Raw genomic sequence first — 25,221 nt, forward strand, 5'->3', positions numbered from 1 at the left:
TGAATACACGTTCAAGGCGCTTAGTAACAGATGATCTGTTTCTAATTTGTATAAATTGTAAGTGAGTCTTTGTGTTAATTTGTCCAAAAATTGCCTTCTAAATTTGCACATTAGCACTGAATTCAAATGCGAAATTTCAGTTACGAATGCGTATAATACCATTTTATTGTGAGCTGCTAAGTAACTATAAAAAATTCTGTGTTTAGTTATTATAATTATTCTTTTAAACGAAAGACAATAAACAGCTACAAGAAATTGCATTTCAAACTATGCACAATTTCTTGTAAATTGTCATTTCACACAAAACAAATGGAAAATCTTGAAAACAAAATAAATAGAAAATTAAAAAACAAAAAACCAGAGCTGTGTTACTTATGAGCGCGTTTTCTATATAAATTTAGCATTATGCACAAAACTATAAGATACAAATTGTGAAATTGGGAACGTTGGTGACATAAACCCTTTATATAAAAACCGACAGCTCATAAACTGAATTGCTTGAAAGCATAAGCTGAAAAAATTAAGATCAAGCTGACCATTGAAAATACTTTGCATTTTCATACAGTAGGACTTAAGTTGTGCATATTTCAAGAAATTAAATTAAAAATTACTAAACCTAAATAGTGAGCGAAAAAAATACAGCTAATTAAACCCAAATTCACAAACAAATATTAAGCAAAACACAAATTAAAACCGTAAAAAAACTTGTAAACTGTTAAACTGATTTTAAATATTGTATAAGAGAATTTTACTAAAAATAAAAGCAAATGAAAATCAAAAAACAGTATTTTTAATTTAAATGTTGCTTGTAGTGAATGCCTTTTTTGTAATCATTTTAGATAAATTGCCTTAACGAAAATTAAATACAACAGTTTGAATAAAAGAAAATGAATTGAAACTGCTTTTAATTGTGTTAAACGTTAAATTGGGGTTTCAGACAATCAATACATAAATACTTTTGCGATGAATCAAAGATGTTAAAATGATTTGTTCACAAAAATAACTCTCGCATCCTGGCAGATTTATTAAGTACAAAGTTCATTCGAGTTACAGGGAGCCTTATGTAAAAATGTCACTATCATTATAATACATTAATAATTATATTTAAGATCAAATTGTTCTATTCCGACGACGGTTCCCAAATATTTGTAAACACATTCAACACCAGCAGCGCCACCTAGTGGAACTGCGCTTCTTGGGCAGTTGCCAGTCCACGATGACGTCACGTCCCAACAGACGATTATCGTTGTCCTGCATCATTGCTCTGGCCATAGCCGGATCGCACCCGAATTTGAAGTAGCCACAGCCCATCAAATGTCCATTGCTACTCTTGGAAATTTGCACCGATTGAATCGTTCCACGCAGCCGCTCATCCGGTCTGGCAACGCGAGTCTTTTGTGCGCTGCGACAGTGTTGCCAGAGTCGTTGAAGAGGACCTTTGATTTCGATTTGATTTTGGGCGGGTTCGCTTTCAATCTGGAGCACTGCGTAAGTACAGAATACGAATATCTAAACAATTGAGAACCAAAGAAATACAAAACATTTATTTTACTTATAAAAAATATAAAATTATGGGGATAGATTTAAGAAAACGCCCAACAAGAAATTATAAACAAATTGCCCAAGTTATTTGTTGTTGCTTTGAAATTCCGTTTATACATTTATTTCACCAAATATGTGTTCAATTTTTTTTGTTTTGTTTTTAATTTCATTATCTTAATTCTTTTGAAACTGATATAGTTAAATATGTTTAATGATTTTTGTTTAATTATTGGTTTTCTTGAAGAACTTTTTATATGTATATATACTATTTGTTTAGTATGTATGTTATGCATGTATTTATGTTAATATGCCGATAACGAGAACCTGTCTCTGGAGACGTCAGGTTCAAGTTCAATATGCATATGTATTTTGTATTTTGTGTATTGTATATATATAGGTATATGTATATGTATGTATGTCGCTATGTATGTAAATATGTATATCGATGGTCATCATTTCGCATTTTGAGTGTGTCTGTTTGTGTGGCTGTGTGTGTGTGTGTGCTAGCTAATGAGTACATAAATTTTTACTATTTTTTTTTTTGTGTTATATGTTTTTAAATATTAAATTTAATAATATATCATTTACTGCTTAGTTAAATTCATGAACTCTTTAACAATACAGAAAACAAATACGCTTATATGAGCATTATATGTATGCAAGTGTGTGTGTGTGTGTGTGTGTGTAGGTGTGTGTGAATATGGGTGTGTTTTGGCTCTATAATAAGTGTGCTCTCATACTTGTAATAAACATAAATTGTTTTGTTTTCATGTTTTTTATTTTATGTTTGCCTCTATTTAACATTTTGCTAAAGAAATTTGTAATATTTACTAAATTTATAATCATATCATTTTTTTATATAGCATTCATCTTATTATAATTTGCCATTTATTTTTTTTTTAATTCATAATCAAACCAACATTAGCCACATATGTAAATATGTATTTTAAGTGCTTACGAAACTCAGCTAAAAACTGGCCGAGTTTAGATTTTAGTCCAGGCAAGTATTAAGCAGAGAATTTTTGACTTTTGGTTACTTGATTCAGTTGATGTATATGTATGTATATATATATATATAGTTATAGGGCCTATAAACGCATATTGTGTATAGCTTTGGTTTTATGCAATAACAAGTTACGAGTAAGTTTCATCATGTTATGTCAAGGTTATCATTTTGAAAGGCAATCATTATGTTTTTCATATAGCATAGATATAATAGATATTTAAGATAGACTATAACTGCAATTAGCATTGAACTGATGCACAGCATAACAGAAAATAACATATATATATATATATATATATATATATATATAAATATATATATATACATATATATATGTATATGGTATTTAGTATGTTAATAAGTTGCTAATTTTAATCGTGTAGCTTTAGTTAATTCCTTCCTCTCCTTCCAATTTACCCAAGTTTTATACAATATTCCTTTTTATACAACTTTATTCCCGCTAAGAACTCAAAAAGAGTTGCAAACCATATAACTAAATTATGGCAGTTAAGATAAGCGCTTAAAGTAGTAGACAATAATTAAAAAAAATAAAAAAATTCTAAATAAAAATACACACTCGAATAAAATGAAGCGATTAAAGATGTTTTTGAGTGTTGCCAAATACTGTTGTTTAAAAGCCTTAATTCCTCATTCAGAATATGACGTGTATCTGTGTAGATGTCTATATAATGTGAAATGGTCATCATGCTTAGTATTTAGTTAACAATTAATATTAAATACTTGTGGCGATATATATATCTATATGTATATACAAATACAATTACATACGCATATTATGGGAAAACACGGAAAACCATCATTATATATGTATGTGTATCATTAGGTAGTTAGTATATGTATATTTCCATCATGTCTAGGTTTTAACGATTTTGTTGGGGAAAAAACACTTTGAATATATAGTATGTATGTATTTTACGCAATTTTGTATTGATTTTAAACACATCTAATACAACAAACTTGTAAATGTCCTTTGATATATTTGATGTTTTGTTTTTCTTTTTCTTCTTTTTTTGCTCATTTTATATATGCATATTATCTAGTGTATACATATATATTTATGTATGTGAATATACTGTTCAATATTTTGTTGTATGTAACTTGATTTCGATTGCGATTTGTATTGCAATGGTAATTTGATTGATTACAATTATAAGAGCTTTAAAATTGCACGTTTGATTCTATGGAAAAGAGAACATATTTAGAAAGATGCCTCAACGGCGGGAATCCCACATCTTGTAGCTTCCGGAATATTATTCATGTTATATGAAATCTAGCTTTCCAAATAAAAACTTCAAAGATAATATCTATTTACGATTGAATTCATAGCATACAGCAATCATCTGTACTTTAAAAGATTACTAAATGTGAGATACGCATAATACAATTTCTTAGGAAACTTCCAAAAAGCTATTAAAACTCATAAGATTTATGGTTTCTGTTAGGATGGATGGCTGCTTTCTGATTGTGGCCAGCTAATTATTTACTCTCAGACAAGCATAGGAAAAAAAAACTAATATTCAAATTTCTCGCTAAATTTCGACTACATTTTTGGGTAATTTTTCTTGTGTACTGCTGCTGATGAACTTGATAAACTAAGAGACGACACTCAAGTCTCCTGGTAGTTGTGTGAGGCGTTATCCTGTCGCCGTTTAGAGACCAAAACCGATGGCTCGTTATACATTTCCTGTGCGCAGCATTGAAAGAGTTGGAAAATTTAAATTACAATTTGATTAGATTTTAGTTTACGTTTTGTTTATGTACAGAATAAATGTATAATAGTAATATTTAAAAAATACAGTAAATAAATACAAAATCGATGGACTACTATAATGGATGTGTACATACATATGCAAATCAATATCAATTAAAGCTGGAGATTGGCTAACAAAGATACAATGTGTTTGGGAGCTGGGAATGAGTACATTTTAACTTAAAATTAAATAATTGCTAAACAACTAAATAATAACAATTAACAATAATTTAGATACATCATCGTGAGGATAGATATTGCAACAAATTGTAACTAAACAGATAAGATAAGATATCAACTAGCGTACAAGTGGGAGGCGTGGCGAGAACAAATTGGCGTTACTTATTCGAAATATAAAGCAAAAATTATAAACAAAGAGAGAGAGAGAGAGGACAAAATACAAAATAAGATTGGAATGTGTATAAGAGAGCGCGTGTTTTCTGGGAAACTACTTAAAAAAGCATCGTCATGGTTGTAGTTGTTGTTGTTGTTGTTGATGTGTTGATTTGTAGTGAGATTCACTTTGCTTTAGTGCCATTCACTTTCGCTGGCTTACCGGACGTTACGAATGGACCCACATAGTTGCTGGGAAACAGTCCGGAGAGGCCACTTAGTTCGCCGCGCCACCATTCCGGCTCGTCGCGTCCAAGGACGCTAATGATGTCGTCCTTCTCGAACGATAGCTCATCATCGTTTTGTGCTTTGTACGGATAAAGAGCAATCACTTTGTCTGCAAAAAAATTGTATATTGAGTATAGACAATTCACAAGATTATTTGCTAGCTAACTAACCCAAAATCTGTTCGGTCATTTCAATGCGACTGCCGGATACGGGTGTATTGCGACCGCTGTTGCGTCCACCTTGGAGCACCTTCACATACGTGGCGGGGAACCAACCAATTTGACGGCGCCTGCCCTTGGCCTGCAGCTCGCCCTCCCACCAGCCGGAGTCGGTCTTCTTACGTATCATGATCAATTGACCGCGTGTCAGCGACAACTGCTCGGCGCTGGTCGCCTCATACGGGGCAATAACTTGTGCAATCTCTGAACGCTTCGCACGCATTCCCTGCAAAATAATTAAGATGCAATTTTGGATTAGGTTTGATATAAATAATATGAGTCAACTATTTACGGGTGTCATGGAAGAAGTTCGTGACATTGGCCGGCTGTAGCTTTCGGCCGGTTCTGTGCTCTGTGTCTTGGACTGTGTATTTATCTGCGATACTTCAGTGTCGAGATCTTCGTGCGACTCCTCCAGCTCAACGGGCTGTGCCTTTGGCTCTGACTCTGACGGCACCTGCTGCACCTGCTCCGGCTGTAATTGGGCCTCTGGTTGAGCAGCATACGCAGTGCTGCCATTGAGAGTGACCTCCTGGTACGAGCACGATGAGTTATGGTATTTGGGGTTGGCGGTCGTTGTTGGTATTGTTTTTTTTTGTTTTTTTAGCAAATGAAAAGCATTGGATTAGTAGATGAGTACATGATGGTTAGCCACGATTTAATTTTGTATACCCTTGCAGAGGATAATTGCATTTTGTCACGAAATGTTGTTAGAAAGATGAGCTACATTAACTACTAAATCAATTACTAAAGTCCTACATTATGTATCTGAATATACAATCAGACTACTGTATCTTAGGTACAAATTTAAGTTATAATATGAACAATTTTTTGTGCTTAAAATATCTATATAAAACTAACAAATTATAAGCTAATAATGCCCCAAATATATTGGCAATATTGTGTTAAGTTTAAATTATGGTATAGTTTGATATATAATTGATCTGCAAGGGTATTCGAAGCTTTGGCAGGCCGAAGCTGAGAGTTATTTGTATAGAGGTTTATGATGCACTCCACTCCCACTCACCTGTTCTGCCGTCTCGGGCTCAATGGCGTTCGCAGCAGGATTGGCGACGACGGATGTTCCCACATCCGCCTTTTGCACATAGTTCGATGGGAACATGCCAGTGCGATTGCCAATGGTGCCCGTCCACCATTCACCCTCCTTTTTGATGACCATGACCATTTCGCCGGCACCGAAGCTAAGGTCACCATCCTCGGCAGATTCATAAGGATATGCGGCTATATAGTATTCGACATCGCCACCAGCAGCAGCAGCAGTTGTAGCATCGACGGAAGCTGCAACCGGCGACTGTGCCGCCTTGGCATTATTGTCCAAGAAGCTATCGGAGACGGCCTCTGGTTGGGGTACAGCTGCCACCGCCGTTGGTTCGTCCTCCAGCTTCTCCACATAGGACTCGGGGAACCAGCCTGTGTGGCCGTTAATCTCGCCAGCCAACCAGCCGGGTTCCGCATTCTGTTCTAAGGGCACAAGGATCATGTCGCCTGGCACAAATGTAATCTCCTCCGCATTGCGGGCATTGAACTCATACACAGCACGATATTTGACGAAACCTTCGGGCGCCGGTCCGCTGAGATCGACAGGCGCTGTCACCGCAGCACCAGCAGCAGCGGCTGTGTCATTACTCAATCCATAGTCGCCATAGGCATCGGCAGCTCCTTCACCTGCTGGCACACTGTCTACAGTGCTGCCCCAGGCGGAGCTGCTCGTCTCCCAAGCGGATGTGGTCCTAGTTGCGGCTGCCTCATTCTTGCGATTGTATTTCAATTCCAGGACCGCAGTTCGCTGCATGTCGTACTCCTTGTACAGATCCTCGCATTTGTTGATCAGCGCCGAAAGTTCAGCTTTCAGCTCCTTCACGCTCTCATCGTTTGAGTTGAGATCCTCCTTCTTGCATTCGATTTCCTTCTTTATGTTCTCCACCTTGTCCATGATTTGCTTGATGAGTAGCTGCAAAGAACGAAGGAAGTTTGGTGTTATAAATATGAAGGATATGAATTTATATATATTATTATAAAAGACACTATCATGTAATCAATTCAGGAACTTAATTTTAAGAGTCTTGTCTCAGAAATAACATCTTAGCATGCATTAACTAATTCTCATTGGGTTTTTTCTGCATTCCCGAAACCATTCAACAAATATTCCACTATTTTACATTTATATACTCCCAAAAATCTTAATAATATTTCTTACTTTTGTAATTTAAATTTCAATATTATTATTTTAAATTTTTAATTGAAATTTTTTATACTTTTCTGTGTCGACTAATATTAGTTGCCATACTATAAATACACAATTTGAATTTGCGAACAATTCATATTTTATATTTACATCTTAAAACCATTTCTATTATTAAATATATTTCTGGTAAACTAAACTATCCAAACATTTAAAAAAATAAATAAATAAATAATGCAAATTTGCATTATTAGAGAGATAGACAAATTCCTATTCTACATCTACATCTTAAAAGCGTTTCTAATACATCCGAAAGATATTTGTGGTAAAGAGCAATGCAAACATTTTTTTCTATTTAGATGATATATGACTTCTTCTACTTCTACGTAATTATTCCTGACGAGGTCTGTATTATATAACTCACCTGCTTGTGGGCAAACGCTGCAGTTAGCTGCTCCTGCTGTGCGGCATCGCCAGCAACTCCACTGTTTGCTTTGGTCTTCGAGTCCCACTTGCCGCGCTCCTGGGTGAGCTGCAGCAGCTTGGCGTTCTGCTCCTTGATGCGCGCCTTCAGCTGAGCCATTTCGCTCATCGAAGTGTCGCGCTGAGTGCGCATGCCATCGATAACGGATTTCACATTGGTCACTCCGGCTCGTGTGTCACATATCTTCTGCGATAGATCCTTGATCTGAAATAGTTCAAATTTCAAGTGAATTATTAAAGTCTGCTTGAGGATTTGATGTAGTGTTGTAGTGTGTGCCACCTTCTCGTTAAGCGTGCTGAGCTCCACATTCAGTTGAGTATTGTGTGCCTTCTGCTTGAGCACGCGCTCCTGTTCCCGCTGCTTCTGTGCATTCATTTCGGCAATGCGTGCCTGTTCCCATTCCTGCTGGCGCTGCTTCTCTAGTTCCCTGAGCGAAACACAAAAGATTAATATAAATGAAACACTTTGTTGTGTTGTAGGTCGCAACTAACTTTCTGGCCACCTCTTTGGCCTCCAGTTCACGTTGACGCTGCTCCTCTTTTTCCTGTTCGATTTCACGCTGACGCTGCAACTGTCTCTCCAATTCCTCCTTCTGCTTTCGCTCGGTTTCGAGGCGCGCCTTCTCTCGCTTGTCCGCTTCCTCGCGTTCCTTGCGCTCGCGCTCCTCTCGCTCCTTGCGCTGCTGATCCTCGATTAGCTTGCGCCTGCGATCAAGTTCCACCTTGCCCTTCTCGTAGTTCTCCTTGCGCTTGTCCTCAAAGGAAGCTGTGTAAGAAACATACAATTATATTTATGTACATAGGAGCACTGTTTTTTTTTTACTTACTCTGAGGTAAGCCCGCTAAGGGATCCGCATCGGACATGACGCCACCTTGGGATGACACCGAGGTGTGTCGCGAGGCGGGCTGCGAGCCGGGACGTGAGCTCACGCCCGAAACGGAGCCCGGTCGTGACTTGATCTTGCGCAAACTTGGAGGCACCCAATCGAGTGGCAGACTGACGGGTATCTTTTCCCCGGCCATGGCCTTCTCGCAAAGGAACATTGCCAAAATGAACTCATCGCAGCTCAGCCGCCCGTCGCCATCAACATCGGCCAGCGTCCAGATCTGTGCCAGGGTCACCTGCGGCAACTTGCTCTGGACGAGCACGCTGCGTGCCTGTGCACCCGTCAAGTATCCAGAGCGCGTACGATCATTGGCATTGAAGACCTGCGTATATTTTCGTTTCTGTGCCGCCTGCACCGCCCACTCTGCTCCTTGGCTGTAAATTGAAGCAGATGAATACAGGTTAACTCAAGAAGCTCAATAAATAATAGAGAATTATGTGAAACTCACGGCGACTCAATGGAGGGCGCACGCTCTGAAATGGACATATGACGACTAGGTGGATTGCTTTGCGGTGGCGACACAATCGCAGCGGCGGGCACAGCGGCAGCAACGGGCACCGGTACCACAATTGGCGCTGCAATTGGAATTGGTGCAGCGACAACAGGTGCGACCATAGGTGCTGCCGGCACAGCAGCCACAATGTTTTTAAGTGGATCTATTGGACTCATCGAACTGGTTGAGCCACGTGGCGTCATCGTGGGCGTCGCTGAATCCGTCAGCGAGCTGAGTAATGTGGGCGGCAGTGTTTTGGGCACTTCCAAGCCGCGCAGCTTCAGATTGATTAGCTTGCATGCTATGCTAAACTCGTTAATATTCATTTTACCATCGGAATCCGTGTCAGCCAGTGCCCTGTATATATAATATATATAAAATACATAAATAATGCATTAGAGATGGGAGCGTCATTCGTGGCTGCAGTATTCTTATTTATGATTTCAATCCTTAAAAGATTCCACATTTAGTACATTTAAATCCGTTGTGTTTCATAATTTTCGTGAGCAAAAATTAGTCGGCATTGCTCAAATGCACACATCTCTAATCCATATCAATTGAAACCAGAACAAAACAGAGCTTCAGCCATATACATATAGATATAGAGTATATATATACTATATATATATATATATATATAGTTGTGTTCTTATCTTTCGTCAAGGCATGATAAGTGCAAGTGAATAACAAAAATAACAATGAGTCAGTCACAGTTAGTTTGAATGCTTACCATATTTGGCCCAAGACCAGTGGCGGCAACTGCGATTGCAGAAAGAATCCTTTCGCCTGGGCTCCGGTTACAAAGCCGCCCTGCGGTTGCAGTGCCTTAAACTGCTCCTGGTACTTGAGCTTCTCGCGCGGTGTCACCGCAGACACATCCACTGCTGGGTTCATTTTATTGGCTCTTTTCTGTGTCGACTTCCTTCGAGTGCGAGCTACTTTTTACTTCTTTGCTTTGCTTTTTCGCAAAGTATCTTCTTGCTGTATATGGATTTATGTATATGAATGTGTATGTGTGTGTGTGAGTTGGTTTTGGTGTTGCTATCGTAAAACGTGTGTATTTTTCGTAACCGACTCCGACTCCCCCACAACAACAACAACACTAAGCTAGCTCACAGCTCTTAGTTATTTGTGTGTGTGTGTGCGTGCGTTTGTGTTTTGTTCTTGTTTAATGCGCTCTCTTCGGCCGCTGCTGAGTACACATCAAATACATGTCATGCTCCTTCCACTGCACACACACACACGCTCGCTTACTCGTTCGCTCACTCACTCGCTCTCTCGCTCGCTCACGCTGGCTTACGCTCTTTTACTATTGAGTATCCGTTTTGCTCCCACCACCCCACAATTTTTCACAATGGATTTTTATGGTTTACCTAAAATGCAATTGTAAATTGTTAGAAATTCATTTCACTATTAGCAACAACTATAGAAGGCAATAAACAACAAATAAACACCTAGTTCTCAATATAAATGTTTTCGTTGTTGTATCGGAATTGTCGCTTGAATATTTTTGTGGGCGTTTTGATAACTCGAAAAATCCACATTCACTGAGAATGCTGGTATTGATTTATTCTTAAACTTTATGCTATAGTTTTGTGCTCGTAGAAATGCTTACTTTTCATTTGTACACGGAAATTTTGGTAAAATTTTACTATTTGTAACTTCTTTTTGTCGTGCAAATTAATTGTTCACGAACTAACCAAAACGAACTGTCCTAACGTGAACGAGCGAAAAGAGTCAACTTTGAACTAGTTTATTCATTCAATGGCTCAGGGTTCTTCAACACTGCTATCGATATGATTTTTTACCAGCCCTCACTACATTGAAATATTGCATTTTAAATAAGAACAAAACCTTCTGGGTAGTAAAATTTAAAATTTAATTTATATATCCAAAGGATGCCACATATGATCATATTTTTCAACAATACTGTAACCCTGGTATATCGATACATCGCTGTCATATCCTCAAAAAACATAAAATATTATCGATAGCGCAGGTCATCCAAGTAATCCATCTCTACGCTCTTTTCTCGCTGAGCACGTGTGACGACTGGTAATGTACGCTAAAACAAGGGCGTAAAAAAATATATAACACAATGTCGGAAACTTCAGAAGACGAACAAGCGCAATTGCAAACAAGTGAAGAAGAGCTAAGCGATGAGGAGGGCCAGGAAGAAAATGCCGAAGACGTGGATGAAGATAACGTAGATGACCAGTCAGCAACTAGTTCTGACGAAGAAGAGACACCCAAGGCGGAACAGCCACTGACATGGAAAGATCTTGTAAATTTACTCAACATAACCAAGTATTCAGCATACTAACAAATTGCGTAAAAAATTAATTAGGGCCTCAGTGAGACGCTGTGCAAGGCGTGCGATGAGCTCAAGTGGAAAGCCCCCTCCAAAATCCAAAAGGAGGCAATTCCCGTTGCGCTGCAGGGCAAAGATGTCATCGGCCTGGCCGAAACGGGTTCTGGCAAAACGGGCGCATTTGCTCTACCCATTTTGCATGCCCTGCTCGAAAATCCGCAGCGCTATTTTGCACTCGTGCTGACGCCCACACGTGAACTGGCCTTCCAAATAGGCGAACAGTTCGAGGCATTGGGTAAGTTATTAATAATATATATATATATATTATACACCCATTATCCAAACCCACTATGATGTGAAAACCCTTTTTGATTTTATGTTCCTAAACGAAAATATGAAATTATAATTTTCTAATTCGTCACTACCTCTGAGTAAATGTTGTATCTCATAAATGCATATACTCGAATCTCTGCATATTTTTCAAGAGTAGCTTTTGTTTTTCTCACACCACAGGCAGTGGGATTGGCATCAAGTGCTGTGTCATTGTGGGCGGCATGGATATGGTTGCCCAGGGTCTGCAGCTGGCCAAGAAACCGCATATTATTATTGCCACGCCCGGCCGTCTGGTGGATCATTTGGAGAACCTCAAAGGTTTCAATCTAAAGGCCATCAAATATTTGGTCATGGATGAGGCGGATCGCATACTCAACATGGATTTCGAGGTGGAGCTAGACAAGATCTTGAAGGTGCTACCACGTGAGCGTCGCACCTTTCTCTTTAGCGCCACAATGACGAAGAAGGTCAAGAAGCTGCAGCGTGCTTCACTCAAAGATCCCGTCAAGGTGGAGGTTTCGAACAAGTATCAAACAGTCGACCAACTGCAGCAGTATTATCTGTTCATACCGGTCAAATACAAGGATGTCTATCTGGTGCACATTCTAAATGAACTGGCCGGCAACAGCTTCATGATTTTCTGTAGCACCTGCAACAACACAGTGAAGACCGCTCTAATGTTGCGTGCCCTGGGATTAGCTGCCATTCCGTTGCATGGCCAAATGTCGCAGAATAAACGTCTGGCGGCTCTCAACAAATTCAAGGCGAAGAATCGTTCCATACTGATATCAACGGATGTTGCCTCGCGTGGATTAGACATACCCCATGTGGATGTGGTGGTCAACTTTGATATACCCACCCATAGCAAGGATTATATTCATCGTGTGGGTCGCACGGCGCGTGCTGGACGTTCCGGTCAGGCCATCACCATTGTTAGTCAGTACGACATTGAGCTGTATCAGCGCATCGAGCAGCTGCTGGGCAAGCAGTTGCCGCTCTACAAGTGCGAGGAGGATGAGGTGATGGCGCTGCAGGAGCGTGTCGCCGAGGCGCAACGCACTGCCAAATTGGAGTTCAAGGATCTGGAAGATAGCAAGGGTTACAAAGGTGGCAGAGGTAATAAGCGTACTGCCGCCAGCGATAATCAGGATGATTCCGAACAATTTACAGGCGCACGAAAACGCATGAAACCGATGGGTGGAAGGGGGGGTGGCAAAGGTGCGGGGGGACGTGGCCTAGGTAGAGGTGGTGCGGCTAAAAAGAATTGGGGCCGGGGCAAAAATAAAAATTAGCCATATAAGATTATAGTTAAGTCATTTTATAAATTGTAATTATATATATAAAAAATAAAAATTAGGTTAAACTAAAAAAACCTTTTTTAAAGTAATTTAATAAATTGTAATATAATAAAAAATTAAATACACATTTCAATTGTGTAAAACTCAAAAAATACACTTTTTCATTAAGTACTTTTATAAAAGAAACAAGTATGCGCTGCTCAACAGCGCTTCAACTGAAATTAATATCAAAATTCTGCAAGGCCTTCATGAGCTGAAACGAAAAGAGAAATTTTGAGAATTATAGAAATTATACTTTAATAAAAATAAATAATATGTTACTATAAATAATATATTTAATGTAATAAATGATATATAAATATATAATATTAATAAAAATAAATAGAATAAAAAACTTTAAATAATATAATAAATAATATTAGTTTAAGCATATCGGAATGAATAACTTACACGTTGTCTTAGGTAAGTCCGATATTCATCTCGACTTGCTTATCAAAACTGTTGATTCTGATGTGACAGAAATCTGTTGTCCGATCTCATAACAATTGGAGGAAAAGAAGGAGCATGTTGCGTGGATGATGATGACTGCCTGATAATGATGCCCGCTATCTGTTGCACCTTTTCAGCCAGAACTATTTGATTCTTGTCGATGGCATCTTTTAAAATAGATTTGAAGAATGCAGTTGGTACAGGGAAACCACTTTTGAACAGATGCTCCAGTTGCTCACTGTAATTAATCCAATTAGCCGAGGCCAATATGCGAAGTAGATGTTCAAATAATGCAGGATGCGTTGCTGCATTGTGTGGCTTCCACAAATGATTCATAAAGTGCGACGCTGCCACGTCCGGAGTCAGCCCACAGCGCACCAGTAGCTGATAAAGCTCCGTGAGAAAGGGCACACTAAACGCCAAATAGAGATCACAATCTTTGACCATTTCAATCAGATTTGACAACATGCCTCGCCTGGCAAATGTCTCGGCGAACAGTGGGAAATAGGCTTTAAAGAGGAGGCCATGTCGCAGCAGGAGGCCATAGTTCTCGCGCACCTTATCCGGCGGCAGATGATTGAGGGTACGTTGCACGTCGCCAATGTTATGGAGCAAATGATTGCAATTGAGTTGCTGGCATCTGCCATCCAAATAGCGCCAGCACTTAATGCCAAAAATTGTTGTTCTATTATCGTCACTTGCATAGATATTGAGTATGCTTGCGGGCATCGTGTTGACAACTGCCCCAGAGTGAGGCTGCAGGCGAAGGGGTGGCGCAAAAATGGGCACAGGCGGTGCAGGTTTAGCTGCTGGAATTGACTGCCTGGGGTTGCTGTTGGTTATCTGATTAGTCTGCTGCTGATGCTGCAGCATTTGTCTATGTTGCAGCAACTGCGGCTGCGCACTTGAAGCCTTAGGTTGCTGCGGCTCCTTTGCTCCTTGGCTCATAGACGACTCAATCACTTTCTTTGGTATGCAAAAGTTGATAAATTCTGTAGAAGCCGCTTTGGGAGTAGCTGGTGATTTTTGCTGCATTACTTTTGGCTCTTCTGTTGTATACTTCAAATCTGATTCAAAGTCATCTTCGCCATTCCAAGATGTGTCCACTGATATAGCATCAATATCATCATTGCCATCATCAAATTCATAATTGAGCACTTTATCTGCTAGTGTATCCTCTTCCAAAGGTGTTTTATCGCTGACAGTGAATGATAGACTGGGCAAATTATTAATGCAATTGACGGTATCACCTATTTCATGTTCAATCTCAATAAGCGTTTGGTCACTGAAGCCGGCCAAGCAGCGTTCGATTTCGGCAACACCAGGAATGTCTTCGGTCAGCGCATTGACTATATCATCCGATAATAGCAGACTGATATCCTGACAACTGGGCAATGGATCGGCCACTCGTATTGAGTCCTCAATGTGAATATCTTGCAGCTCATAATCAGATTTGCTATTTGGTAAAATCGATGATGTGGTTTGATTGATTAGCTCATCAAATATACTTATATTTGGCACACTCAGATTTTCACCCGATTCAACTGTTGGTATCAATTTCGATTGCGATGATAAGCAAACGATACCATCATCATCATTATCAGCTAGATCACCTGTTGCTCCACATGTCAAGTCAAGGGCTGACGGTGGCTTGCCCGCCGGTTCTTTATTGGCAACCTTCATCTGTGGTAACAAAAAAGATTGATTAGGTGGCACATACTCAAGTAAAGTACAACCTACTTTTACTGTTTTTGAACGAAAATTGTTGCGCTTTACTTTCGTATTTAGTTGCGTTGTTTGCTTCGCTATTTTCGCCGACGATTTCATCTTTATTTGCGAACGAGTTTGCCTCTTTTCGATAATGGGCTCCTTCTTTAAGTCAAGCTCTGGTTTTTGCTGCACCACATATTTCGTTATTTTTGATGGATTCCTCTTATTGTTCGGCTTCTTTGCTGCTTTTTGCTTTGGAATAATTTCATTTGGCTGCTCTATCAATTGGATTTCTGTTTTATTATTTATCTAAGGGAACATAAATTTATAAGCTTTAACTGTGTTTGAAGCAAATAGACAATAAACATTTTAATAGTATTGCAGGTGGTATAATAAATCTGTTAAGTTAGCAACGCATTTAAGTGTTTTATATATTATTGACCAGCTTCACTAACCATGTCCCTGTCTGAATTTTTTAGTCGTATATGCGGAGAACTATCTTAGTTTTAATACTATCTAGCTCAAACTTAATATATATTCAAATATTTTGCCTTTGCAGGCGACCGGATCATACAACTCTATTATAGTTGCCATGGAAACAATCGGCCAATGTATTGTTTCACGTATTATAAAATATATATACTTATTACCAATATATCGCAACCCATACTCATAGCTGTTATTAAGTGCCTTATTTTTGGAAATACAGATTCACATGATCGGACCATTATGTCACTTAGCCATAGGAATAATCGGTTGACAGATTGGTTTTAAAGCACAGATAGACATAGACATACAGTGTCTCACAGTTTAAAAGACGCAGTGTCTAGCCAAAAAAAAAAATTCCCCCCCAAAAAAAAAAAATAATATTTTTTAAAAAAAAAAAAAAAAAAAAAAAAAAAAAAAAAAAAAAAAAAAAAAAAAAAAAAAAAAAAAAAAAAAACAGTTTAATTTTTTTTTTTTTTACTTATAGACTTTAAATTTTTGTTTGACATACTATACATATCTGTCAAGCCTGGCTGATACATAAAATATAACTACAAAAATGTATTTATTGAGTTTGTTAAACAAAAAAACAGAAGTATCATTTAATTAAAAAAATTATATTTCAAACCGAATTAAAAATACGGTTTCTTATCAAAAAATTTCATTTGAAATTCAGAACAGATGGTCCAATTAACATAATTTTTTGAAACTTGATCCATACAAAATAAATATAGTCAAGAAGTTGAGTTCTATATATTTTGTATAACAAATGCTACTCACTTATTTGAATGAATAAATATTAAAAAAAAGGCAACCATATGGAATAAGCCCTTACGCTTACCTTGCTTTCCGGTTGCTCTTGTTTTTCTGGTAGTGCAATCTTCACCTGGCTCGAGCGATCTAGATTCAAAGTTGTTATTTTTGTTATTGTCTCCTTTGCTTTTTTTTTGGTATTCTTTGAATTTTTGCTGGTGGAAGCAAGAGATGGATGCTCGTTCACTGCTGCTGTTTTATACTGAGGCAGCATCATGGCATTTATGTCCAGTTTAATGCGTTTTCGCAACATGGAAATTGGCTCCAATTCATTCTCCCCTGTGTGGGAACAAGTTTTGCGATTCGAGCTCGGCGAATGTGGCTGCTCCTGGCCCAGACATGAGGATGCGCTTTTAATTAAACATTCCTCCTACAGGCGTGAGAAATGTAAATCAATTCTTGAAATATATTTCTATTTATACTTATTGAACAAAAATTTACACAATCAATTCGTATAAATGGCTCCGTTCTCGAATGCATGGAATTCCAAAAATTGATGTAGTGCTCCTGCCATTCCTTTGAGCTATATTTGTTTATGCCCACTCTTTTAACTAGTTGCACCCACACTCGTATAAAATCACGCCTACGCATTTCTCAAGGCAATTATTTCGATAAATCTTCAAATTAAATCTTCTACCAAAAAGGTGGACGACGCTGCGTCACAACTAATAAACGTTTCCCTCTTTTGCACAAGTGCCGTTATGACGGTGCTGCATAATTCGCAAAATAAGAAGCGATACCATCGCATTCGCCAATATTAATGATTACTTTGCAAAACCGTTATCGATACAAAGGACACTCACTGTCTTCTAAATGCAAATTTAAACTTAATTTTGAATCCGTAGCGTCTTATCCAATTTTAAAGTTTACTAATTACTAATTAATAATGTGTGAAACTTTAAAAGGCTCGTGCTCAATTATTATTTAATATCGATGATTTGGAGCGACGATAAGACAGATACATGACAAACTTATGTAGTAATACATGTATGCATCGGTTTATTCGGAGAAATACCAGGATTATCCCGAGTCGCGCTCAATATATATGTATAAATATAAATATAAAACATGGAGTCAATTTCAGGTGTGTTTGTATACGAATACGCATCGACGTAATTTATTGGCCCAAAAGTGTACATTACAATTAATCTAATTTAAAATGTCTACAATATAAAACAATATTAAAGGTCAAGAATTTTACTAATCTTAAATATTTGCACAACGCACGCGGCCAATTAAAACTGCGAGCTGCCAATCCAGCCAACAACACATGGTTTGCCTAACACTGTACGTCAAAAAGTTCGCAGATGCCTTCATCGTTTTTCAGCACGAAATTGAAGTCTATTTGTGGCGGATTCAGTTGCACTAAAGGCGGATTTTCTAAAAGCAAAAACGTTATTAGAGCCATAAATTAATTAGTGATATGTATATAAAAGTGCTACCTAAATCTGGATCATCGGGGTAAAATCGCCTCATTGAGTGGCCAGCCATATAATTTTGAAAGATTATCTTTGCCGTCAGTTCATTCTCCAGTGCCTTCATCTCCTCCTTCAGTTCGGGATTACAGGAATACGTATGCTCGTCCTTTATAATGTTGCCAGTGCCTCCACCAGTATCACTGGAATGCGACGGTGACGACATTGGCGACTGCTCATCCGAATATCGATCATCGAAGGGCCCATCTGCATCATTAGGATTCGTAGTGCCCTTACCCTGGTTGGTAACCAAACGGATGTCGATTGTGCTCCCATTGTCCAATGAAACACGCAGCTCATTCTGTCAACGCAATTGCAATTGTTTTTAAATAAAAAATTAGCATTTAATTGTTAAATTTAGATTACATACGTCACTGCGCTGAATTTCGACCTCTTCGTCACAGTTTGGTATGGTAAATACGGAATCATCACCAAACTGATTAAGTAGATCGTCTCGCGTGACATACGCGTACGATTGATTAACTGGATCCTGCATCACATAGTTCAGGTTGCGTTGCGCATAATCCAATTGCCTATCCAAATCCTCCTCTATTGATTTCAGATGATTCGTTTGCTCACAGGCGATGTCATAGTCCTTGCATTCCTTGGCATTGTTAAAGCCGCCGCCGCTATAAAAAGATAGTCATATTGACTTATTTAATTATAAGGTATTAAAAGATAAAATAATGACAAGATTGAGCCCAAACTTTGAGAGCTTCATAATTGAATCAAATATATATTTATATATTTGGTACTTTAAAATTCTGGCTCTGTAGAAAAAATTAGTTTGCTTCCTTTGCATATTTGCAATTGTTCATTAAATTATTGTTTGGGAAAGTTAAATCTGGCGCATTTAATTGCTGCTAGATTAAAGTCATCAAAAAAGCAATAAATAAACAATTTAATTTTGTTTATATACATAGTCATCTATAATAATAATAATAGATCAGCCAAATCAATTGGGTGAGTGCTTACCGCCAACGCACTAGCGAACAGTGTCTCCCCTTGTCAATTAGCCCGATGCCCTCCAGCACATTGGTGATATCATAGATGCGTCTCTTCTGCACGTCCAAGATTTTGGTGGCCTGCAACAATAAATAAATAAATATGTATATATATATATGGAATACAGTAATCAATTGCAAGGTGTTACTTCTTTCAGATCTATGGTGCCGCCATTCCGCTTCATTAGTTCAACGAATTTTTGGGTCAACAATACCAGCGAACCCACAGAGCGCTGCTGCTGTTGTGGACTTGGCTGTGCTTGAGTTGGTAGAGCTTGTGATTGTTGTTGTTGCTGTTTTTGTATTTTGGGCTTTTGTTGTTTCGCATCCAGAGGCAGGTCTATGTGGAAGGTGCCATAGGGCTGTTTGACAGCCTTCAGGTCATCGTGGACACTGGCGGTGTCATCAGTATCGGGACTGCTGCTGCTGGCAGTGATCCGCTGCTTGGTGACTATTGTCGCAGATTTACGCTTGTACATGGCGCGCACTCAAATAAAAGTCTCCGTTCGATGTTTGGTTACTAATTTGTTGGCGTTATCGATTTGCTGCGTGTTTCAACAATGAAAATATTCACGTATTTTTATTATAATTCTCAATTAAATACAAATGTTGGCGCTTGAGCACAATTCCGCCATTTATGTCACTTTTTTTCATTCTCCCAGCACTGCGCACCAGAACTGTACCCAATCAATTTATCGACCAACCGCCACCAATTGTCGTCCAAATGAGGTTGGCGCAATTATTTCCATGCGCGTTTACAAGGCAATAACATTTGCTTATTTTAAGGTTAAGCTCAATTCAACATAAATTTTGGTGCCTATGCAAAATTTTGCTGTCTTTATAGCAATTTAATTGAGTTGCACTGCAATCAATATACCTTTACCACACCTCTACCAATTTATCGAAGAGCACGATTTATCGAACAATTAAACATGACTATTTTTTATTTCAATATACATATTTAAAAAAAAAATATATATATATATAGCTAAGTCATTAGCGTTTATAGTGTTTTTTCAATGTCCGCCTATATGAAATTCTTTTCTACATGAACTAACACATTTCTTATTTACGCGCCACGAGGGGCGCGCTTTCTCAGCTGCTTTAATTGCGTGTCACGCTGTACGACCCATTTTTTCATCATTGTTCCAAAATAACAAATCCACATTTTGTGGTGAGCTTTCTTTTTGTTACTTATAACTTAACTGTTTATTCTTCTTTTTTTCACATGTGTTGGATGTGCTACAAGCTTTTAACCAGCCCTCCATTTAACTCATTGTCTCGAAACGTTGTTGTAAATTGCATTACTTATAACACGTAGACACTTATGCACTATTGATATGGCTTAAATATTATTTTTTTACCTGAAAAACAAATTTTTATAATCTATTCCAAGCAACACAATTCACAAAGTGATAGTTTGAACAAGTCAAGCGCGCCCACATGTCAATGCAGCTTCAATGTTTCCCAACACTATTGCTGTATTGTCCACCACTATAACTCAGTTTGTTTTGCTCCTTTATTCGGAATAAAAAACAACGTGCAAACTTTTCGAATTATTTCTTAAAGAAAAGCGGACAAATATCGAAATGCCTTCGAAAATGAAGCCCAGACTGTCGCGGGGCGTATTGGATATGAAGTTCATGCAACGCACCAAAGCCAAAGTGGAAAAGGAAGATGATGACGAGCAGAGCCGAGCCCTGTACTCGAATGAGCTAAACCAAAAGATGCTCAATAGTAATTCAAATTTTATAATCGAGCCCAGTTATTCGATTTGTGCCGGTCTCAGTGATGGACGACTTAGTTTTCGAGGAATGAATCCTGAACTGGAGCGCCTGCTGGAACTGGAGCGGGCTGAAAAGGAGGGCAAAACGAAACCCGAGCAACCAACCGAGGTTAACGACGAGCAAATGGCAGAAACCTATTATGCCAATCAAGCAACGGCCATAAGCAAAACAATCCAAAAAAAAATGACAGCGAGGAATGATATCAACAAGCGCAAATCCAATCAGAAGAAGATGCAATTTAAAAAGCCACGCCAGGACGATGGCGGTATATAATGTTCACGTTTTACTTTAATAACTAAGTTAATAAAATACATATCAGAGCTCCGACATATAAGACCAGCCAAGATAGCGAAATTCATTAACGCATCTGACTGGGCAAATGTTTGACTTGTTAGAATGATTTGGAGGCACGACTGCAGGAGAAAATCCCTGAATCCCATTCGGTATCACAACGGGGCAATTATGGCCTAAGTGCGTCAGCCCATCAGGCTGACAGCCGATATAACCTAACCTAACCTAATAAAATACAGTCAATGAGATGAGGCATATTCGTCCGGCTTTTGCTTAATCGCTTGCAGCGCATAACACAGCTGTGTGGAGTTTATCCAGCGCCAAGTGTTGTGCCAAAAGTCGTAGGTGCTGCCATTGATGAGCACCGTCTGGCAATTCACTGCAACGAGAGGAGAAATTCAAAAAGATTGCTCGCCTTATATTTATGATCTAATCCTTACTCGTATCCAATATGCGCTGCACATCGAGAGGTGCTATCATTTTATCCCAGTGATGTGTGCCCCTTGGAGCCAAGCTCAGCACATATTCGCCAAGGACAACGCCACCCATCCACATCGGTATTGTTTTATTAAGGGTGGTGATGAAAATGGAGCCGCCTGGCTTTAGTGTTTGCACGCAGGAGTTAAGCAGTGCCACCTTATCGTCGACATGCTCAAGCACTTCGGACACAACAATCGCATCGTAGGATTCACAATTCTGCATTGCATGTTGATTAATTGCTTCCGCTTCATATTGGACTCGCGAGCTGAGTTCTGGGCTGCAGTTGCTCAGGTGAGCACGTGCCGCTTTAACGAGCTCTTCACCCAGATCAATGCCAGTTACTTGAGCCCCTAGGCGAGCCAGTTGCTCCGTCAGCACCCCAGCGCCACAGCCCACATCCAATATGCGTTGGCCATCCAGCACTTTTGTGGTGTTTATATAATGGGATTTAACATTGCCACGAGCCACAATTCCATCGCGTATTAGGGGTACTCTATAAATCAACTTCTATAGTAAATATATCAATTGACTTAACAGCCACTTACCTGATTTCATTTAAAGCATGCAACGCTGCAAGCGGACCATTTTTGTTCCACCAATCGGTGGCATACTTTTCATGATGTTTGACTTCCCGATCAGTTTCTGCGCTCTGTTGTTGCTGTTGTTGGGAGCCATTGTATAAACAGATGTTCCTCGATAGCACGCTGACAAGTGCGTGACTTATCCTAGTTAATAATAAAACAATTATGTGCACCAGATTGTAATATGTTTGGCATACTTGATGCGACTTAAAAGCCCATAATTTTGCAACATCTTGCCTGTATTAGAAACGCTTATGTAAAACAGCTGCTATTATTATAATTATCGATAAGGCGATTATCGATTATGTCTCGCATAATAGCGAAAGGATCGATAATTGGAGGGTTGACACAATCGTAATAAGTTTTTGGCCTAGAAATGGCCTGTTGTTGCTTGCAAATAAAGGAATCGATAGCTAATCGATATTTAAAGAACACATTGATTTTTCTGTAAATCTAATTTATTTATTAACATTAAATTGCTACTAACTAAAATGGCTCCTGTATGCGATAACAATCCGAGAATATTTTCCATTTGTCATTTTCGGCGGTTATCAGAAAGGATTGCTGAAAATTGCGCACGGGGTGATCAGCAAACTTAACCGTTCCACTGGCCAATATCGTATATGTTCTCTGCTCCCCTACTGAGGGATCTAGAATGGGTTGCGCATCCAGCGTTGTCATCTGATGGCGCGACGTTGGCAACTCCTTCAAGAATTTCTCAATTGTCTCACGACCCTGTGCGCCATTGCCGTTCCAGCTTAAGTTTGCGCCGTCTAAATACAAGAGACCCATCTGAGCTCGCCGATTGTCCAAGGTTGCATAGTAGAGTCGAGTAAAGTCTTCAGCCGTGCGACAGCAGGCTTCAATTTTGCTCTTCAGATCGCTGTTCATCGCTTTTGCGTTCGAAGCGATGATGAATGCAAATACCGCAATTTTATAGCTCGTTCGATAACATTAGAAATCGCCAAAATCTACGATGAATCGGTTTAGACACGACACACTAATAAAAAGTTAACATATCACTTGAAAAGTCTTGCAACGGATTGCTAGAAATCGATACTTAAAATATCGCGGCGAAATACTAAATTTTTAACACTTGTCGAATCACAATTGCTGTGAGGCTTGCGATAAGGACACACTTGTGAAATAAAGGTCACGGTAATTGGCAAAACTGGCATAAATATATAGTATTAGATAACTGCAGTAGAATGTACAAAGCCGGTGAACCGCTGCTCAACCACGACGATGACGTTGAAAATGCCCCGGATCGGAATATGCAAAGGGGCAATGTGCATGCACTGCAAATGTTCCTGCTATCCACATTTCTGTTGCTCTTTCTGGCCGGTTCCGCGTTCCATCCCAAACCGTTGATGCTGCGGTCCGCGGAACATCGACGTGACGACCAGCATTACGATTGTAACATAAGCCTGGTCGAGTCCATACCCATTGGCCTGAATTATACACCAAATAGCCCCAAGTTCATGAGCACCTTTGAAGCGTGGCAACGATTGCTGGATCTCGGTAATTCCACCCTGGACATTGGCTCCTTCTACTGGACAATGCGGGGCGAGGATACGGGATTCAATCACAGCAGCGCCGAGCCTGGTGAGCAAATTTTCAACCGTCTGCTAGCTAACGGGCCAGATTTCATTGGCGGGAGTCCAAAGATCAAGATCCGCATTGCACAAAGCGAACCCTCGAGTGTGTCCCCCAATTTGGACACTAAAATACTGGAGAGCTATGGTGCCGCCAAGGTGGTATCACTGGATTTTCGCAAGTATCTGGGCGGTGGCATTCTGCACACAAAGCTCTGGATTGTCGACAATAAGCACTTTTATCTGGGCAGCGCCAACATGGATTGGCGTGCATTGACACAGGTCAAAGAGTTGGGCGTCTTGGCTCAAAATTGTCCGCAGCTAACTAGCGATTTGGCCAAGATATTCAAGGCGTACTGGTATCTGGGCAGTAATGCCGATGCACGCATCCCTTCCTCCTGGTCCTTTGATTACAAAACTGACTACAACAAGGAGCAGCCCATGATATTGAATGTGAACAAGGAGTACACAATGCAGGCATTCGCATCCAGTGCTCCTCCGCCCCTTTCTGCCCCCGGACGTACTCACGATCTAGATGCCATTTTAAATTCGATTAACTCGGCTTTGGAATTTGTGCACATCTCTGTCATGGATTACTATCCGCTCATTGTCTTTGGACAAAAGCTCCAGTTCTGGCCGGCCATTGATAACGCCATACGCTCGGCGGCCATTGAGCGTGGTGTCCACGTTAAGATGCTCATTTCGTGGTGGCAACATTCCGATGCTAGCATGGATCACTATCTACGCTCACTTCAAGATCTCACCATGAGCAATCGTCATGTGAACATTGAAATTGTGAGTAAAAATTGATTACATTATGTTTGTTTATATTTATTTTTATTACTCATTCGTCATTAAAGCGTCGATTTATTGTGCCCGCCGATGAGGATCAGAAGCGAATTCCCTATGGGCGGGTGAATCACAACAAGTATATGGTGACCGATAGAGTGGCGTATATTGGCACCTCCAATTGGTCTGGTGACTATTTCACAGACACCGCTGGCATTGGCCTTGTCTTAAAGGACACTGTGCCCAACATGACGGCTTCGATACGCAATGATTTACAGAACATTTTCGATAGGGACTGGAATAGTACTTATGCACATGCCTTGACATAAGCATTACGTCCAGCATTGTATTATTGTGCGACTGAAAGCTTTATCAATGACCTCATATCATATCAGTTCCATGCTATCTAACCATCTTTTGATAATTACAGTATTTTTACGATGCTTTGTCCTGCACTTTATACGCAGTTTTAATAAAGTTCTGCTCTATCTTTGTTAATGTAGCTTTGTACTTTTTACTTTTTTTATTTTACCTCGAAAATTAGCTTCATTATGA

At 39.3% G+C, this 25,221-nt stretch overlaps 8 protein-coding genes across 11 annotated transcripts; 3 read left to right on the forward strand and 5 right to left on the reverse strand.

The window, feature by feature from the left end:
* Positions 1-1,004: 1,004 nt before the first annotated feature.
* LOC6566674 (intersectin-1) lies at positions 1,005-10,930 on the reverse strand. 4 transcript variants are annotated; one of them, XM_001993137.2, is made up of 12 exons: positions 10,840-10,930; positions 9,955-10,597; positions 9,180-9,581; positions 8,672-9,105; positions 8,337-8,610; positions 8,125-8,272; positions 7,786-8,049; positions 6,186-7,130; positions 5,451-5,690; positions 5,111-5,384; positions 4,876-5,049; positions 1,005-1,484 (listed from the first exon to the last, which is right to left on the reverse strand). In XM_001993137.2, the coding sequence occupies exons 2-12, from the start codon at positions 10,116-10,118 to the stop codon at positions 1,159-1,161; spliced, it is 3,645 nt and encodes a 1,214-aa protein (XP_001993173.1). In that variant the 5' UTR covers positions 10,119-10,597; positions 10,840-10,930; the 3' UTR covers positions 1,005-1,158. The 4 variants fall into 4 exon arrangements, with proteins under 4 accessions (XP_001993173.1, XP_032595565.1, XP_032595566.1 ...); XM_032739675.2 differs by having other exon boundaries at positions 1,425-1,509; XM_032739676.1 differs by lacking the exon at positions 1,005-1,484 and adding an exon at positions 3,555-4,253.
* A 312-nt stretch (positions 10,931-11,242) lies between these two features.
* LOC6566675 (probable ATP-dependent RNA helicase DDX47) lies at positions 11,243-13,240 on the forward strand. Its single transcript, XM_001993138.3, has 3 exons — positions 11,243-11,508; positions 11,572-11,830; positions 12,049-13,240. The coding sequence occupies exons 1-3, from the start codon at positions 11,323-11,325 to the stop codon at positions 13,158-13,160; spliced, it is 1,557 nt and encodes a 518-aa protein (XP_001993174.1). The 5' UTR covers positions 11,243-11,322; the 3' UTR covers positions 13,161-13,240.
* Positions 13,241-13,309: 69 nt separating this feature from the next.
* On the reverse strand, positions 13,310-17,324 carry LOC6566677. Its single transcript, XM_032739330.1, has 5 exons — positions 17,106-17,324; positions 16,693-17,034; positions 15,396-15,674; positions 13,617-15,338; positions 13,310-13,419 (listed from the first exon to the last, which is right to left on the reverse strand). Exons 1-4 carry the CDS (start codon positions 17,253-17,255, stop codon positions 13,659-13,661), a joined length of 2,451 nt encoding a protein of 816 aa, XP_032595221.1. The 5' UTR covers positions 17,256-17,324; the 3' UTR covers positions 13,310-13,419; positions 13,617-13,658.
* Positions 17,325-17,753: 429 nt separating this feature from the next.
* Positions 17,754-19,823, reverse strand: LOC6566678 (transcription factor E2F2). Its single transcript, XM_001993140.2, has 5 exons — positions 19,293-19,823; positions 19,115-19,224; positions 18,510-18,768; positions 18,107-18,440; positions 17,754-18,044 (listed from the first exon to the last, which is right to left on the reverse strand). Exons 1-5 carry the CDS (start codon positions 19,620-19,622, stop codon positions 17,944-17,946), a joined length of 1,134 nt encoding a protein of 377 aa, XP_001993176.1. The 5' UTR covers positions 19,623-19,823; the 3' UTR covers positions 17,754-17,943.
* An 854-nt stretch (positions 19,824-20,677) lies between these two features.
* On the forward strand, positions 20,678-21,269 carry LOC6566679 (M-phase phosphoprotein 6). Its single transcript, XM_001993141.2, has one exon. It carries the CDS (start codon positions 20,733-20,735, stop codon positions 21,201-21,203), a length of 471 nt encoding a protein of 156 aa, XP_001993177.1. The 5' UTR covers positions 20,678-20,732; the 3' UTR covers positions 21,204-21,269.
* On the reverse strand, positions 21,201-22,560 carry LOC6566680 (ubiquinone biosynthesis O-methyltransferase). The gene is made up of 4 exons (XM_001993142.2): positions 22,480-22,560; positions 22,247-22,426; positions 21,662-22,194; positions 21,201-21,600 (listed from the first exon to the last, which is right to left on the reverse strand). Exons 1-4 carry the CDS (start codon positions 22,512-22,514, stop codon positions 21,461-21,463), a joined length of 888 nt encoding a protein of 295 aa, XP_001993178.1. The 5' UTR covers positions 22,515-22,560; the 3' UTR covers positions 21,201-21,460.
* A 162-nt stretch (positions 22,561-22,722) lies between these two features.
* On the reverse strand, positions 22,723-23,271 carry LOC6566824 (NTF2-related export protein). The gene has a single exon (XM_001993143.2). The coding sequence runs from the start codon at positions 23,171-23,173 to the stop codon at positions 22,769-22,771; it is 405 nt and encodes a 134-aa protein (XP_001993179.1). The 5' UTR covers positions 23,174-23,271; the 3' UTR covers positions 22,723-22,768.
* An 18-nt stretch (positions 23,272-23,289) lies between these two features.
* On the forward strand, positions 23,290-25,168 carry LOC6566825 (5'-3' exonuclease PLD3). The gene is made up of 2 exons (XM_001993144.2): positions 23,290-24,672; positions 24,738-25,168. The coding sequence occupies exons 1-2, from the start codon at positions 23,491-23,493 to the stop codon at positions 24,993-24,995; spliced, it is 1,440 nt and encodes a 479-aa protein (XP_001993180.1). The 5' UTR covers positions 23,290-23,490; the 3' UTR covers positions 24,996-25,168.
* The last annotated feature ends 53 nt before the right edge of the window (positions 25,169-25,221 follow it).

This window comes from Drosophila grimshawi, unplaced genomic scaffold (assembly GCF_018153295.1).
Source record: "Drosophila grimshawi isolate 15287-2541.00 unplaced genomic scaffold, ASM1815329v1 contig_1377, whole genome shotgun sequence".
Classification (NCBI taxonomy): Eukaryota; Metazoa; Arthropoda; class Insecta; order Diptera; family Drosophilidae; genus Drosophila; species Drosophila grimshawi.

Coding starts and splice junctions, on each gene's coding strand:
- LOC6566675 (XM_001993138.3), top strand. CDS start 11,323: ATGTCGGAAACTTCAGAAGACGAACAAGCGCAATTGCAAACAAGTGAA. Junction 11,509..11,571: donor CACTGACATGGAAAGATCTT/GTAAATTTACTC, acceptor AAAATTAATTAG/GGCCTCAGTGAGACGCTGTG. Junction 11,831..12,048: donor CGAACAGTTCGAGGCATTGG/GTAAGTTATTAA, acceptor CTCACACCACAG/GCAGTGGGATTGGCATCAAG.
- LOC6566678 (XM_001993140.2), bottom strand. CDS start 19,622: ATGTACAAGCGTAAATCTGCGACAATAGTCACCAAGCAGCGGATCACT. Junction 18,441..18,509: donor TCGAAATTCAGCGCAGTGAC/GTATGTAATCTA, acceptor TTGCGTTGACAG/AATGAGCTGCGTGTTTCATT. Junction 18,045..18,106: donor CCCCGATGATCCAGATTTAG/GTAGCACTTTTA, acceptor TTTTGCTTTTAG/AAAATCCGCCTTTAGTGCAA.
- LOC6566679 (XM_001993141.2), top strand. CDS start 20,733: ATGCCTTCGAAAATGAAGCCCAGACTGTCGCGGGGCGTATTGGATATG.
- LOC6566680 (XM_001993142.2), bottom strand. CDS start 22,514: ATGTTGCAAAATTATGGGCTTTTAAGTCGCATCAA. Junction 22,195..22,246: donor CATGCTTTAAATGAAATCAG/GTAAGTGGCTGT, acceptor GTTGATTTATAG/AGTACCCCTAATACGCGATG. Junction 21,601..21,661: donor GCAGCGCATATTGGATACGA/GTAAGGATTAGA, acceptor CTCTCGTTGCAG/TGAATTGCCAGACGGTGCTC.
- LOC6566824 (XM_001993143.2), bottom strand. CDS start 23,173: ATGAACAGCGATCTGAAGAGCAAAATTGAAGCCTGCTGTCGCACGGCT.
- LOC6566677 (XM_032739330.1), bottom strand. CDS start 17,255: ATGCGTAGGCGTGATTTTATACGAGTGTGGGTGCAACTAGTTAAAAGA. Junction 15,675..16,692: donor AAGAGCAACCGGAAAGCAAG/GTAAGCGTAAGG, acceptor ATGTTCCCTTAG/ATAAATAATAAAACAGAAAT. Junction 15,339..15,395: donor TTCGTTCAAAAACAGTAAAA/GTAGGTTGTACT, acceptor TTGTTACCACAG/ATGAAGGTTGCCAATAAAGA.
- LOC6566825 (XM_001993144.2), top strand. CDS start 23,491: ATGTACAAAGCCGGTGAACCGCTGCTCAACCACGACGATGACGTTGAA. Junction 24,673..24,737: donor GTCATGTGAACATTGAAATT/GTGAGTAAAAAT, acceptor TCGTCATTAAAG/CGTCGATTTATTGTGCCCGC.
- LOC6566674 (XM_001993137.2), bottom strand. CDS start 10,118: ATGAACCCAGCAGTGGATGTGTCTGCGGTGACACCGCGCGAGAAGCTC. Junction 8,273..8,336: donor GCCAAAGAGGTGGCCAGAAA/GTTAGTTGCGAC, acceptor TGTTTCGCTCAG/GGAACTAGAGAAGCAGCGCC. Junction 5,050..5,110: donor AATGACCGAACAGATTTTGG/GTTAGTTAGCTA, acceptor ATTTTTTTGCAG/ACAAAGTGATTGCTCTTTAT.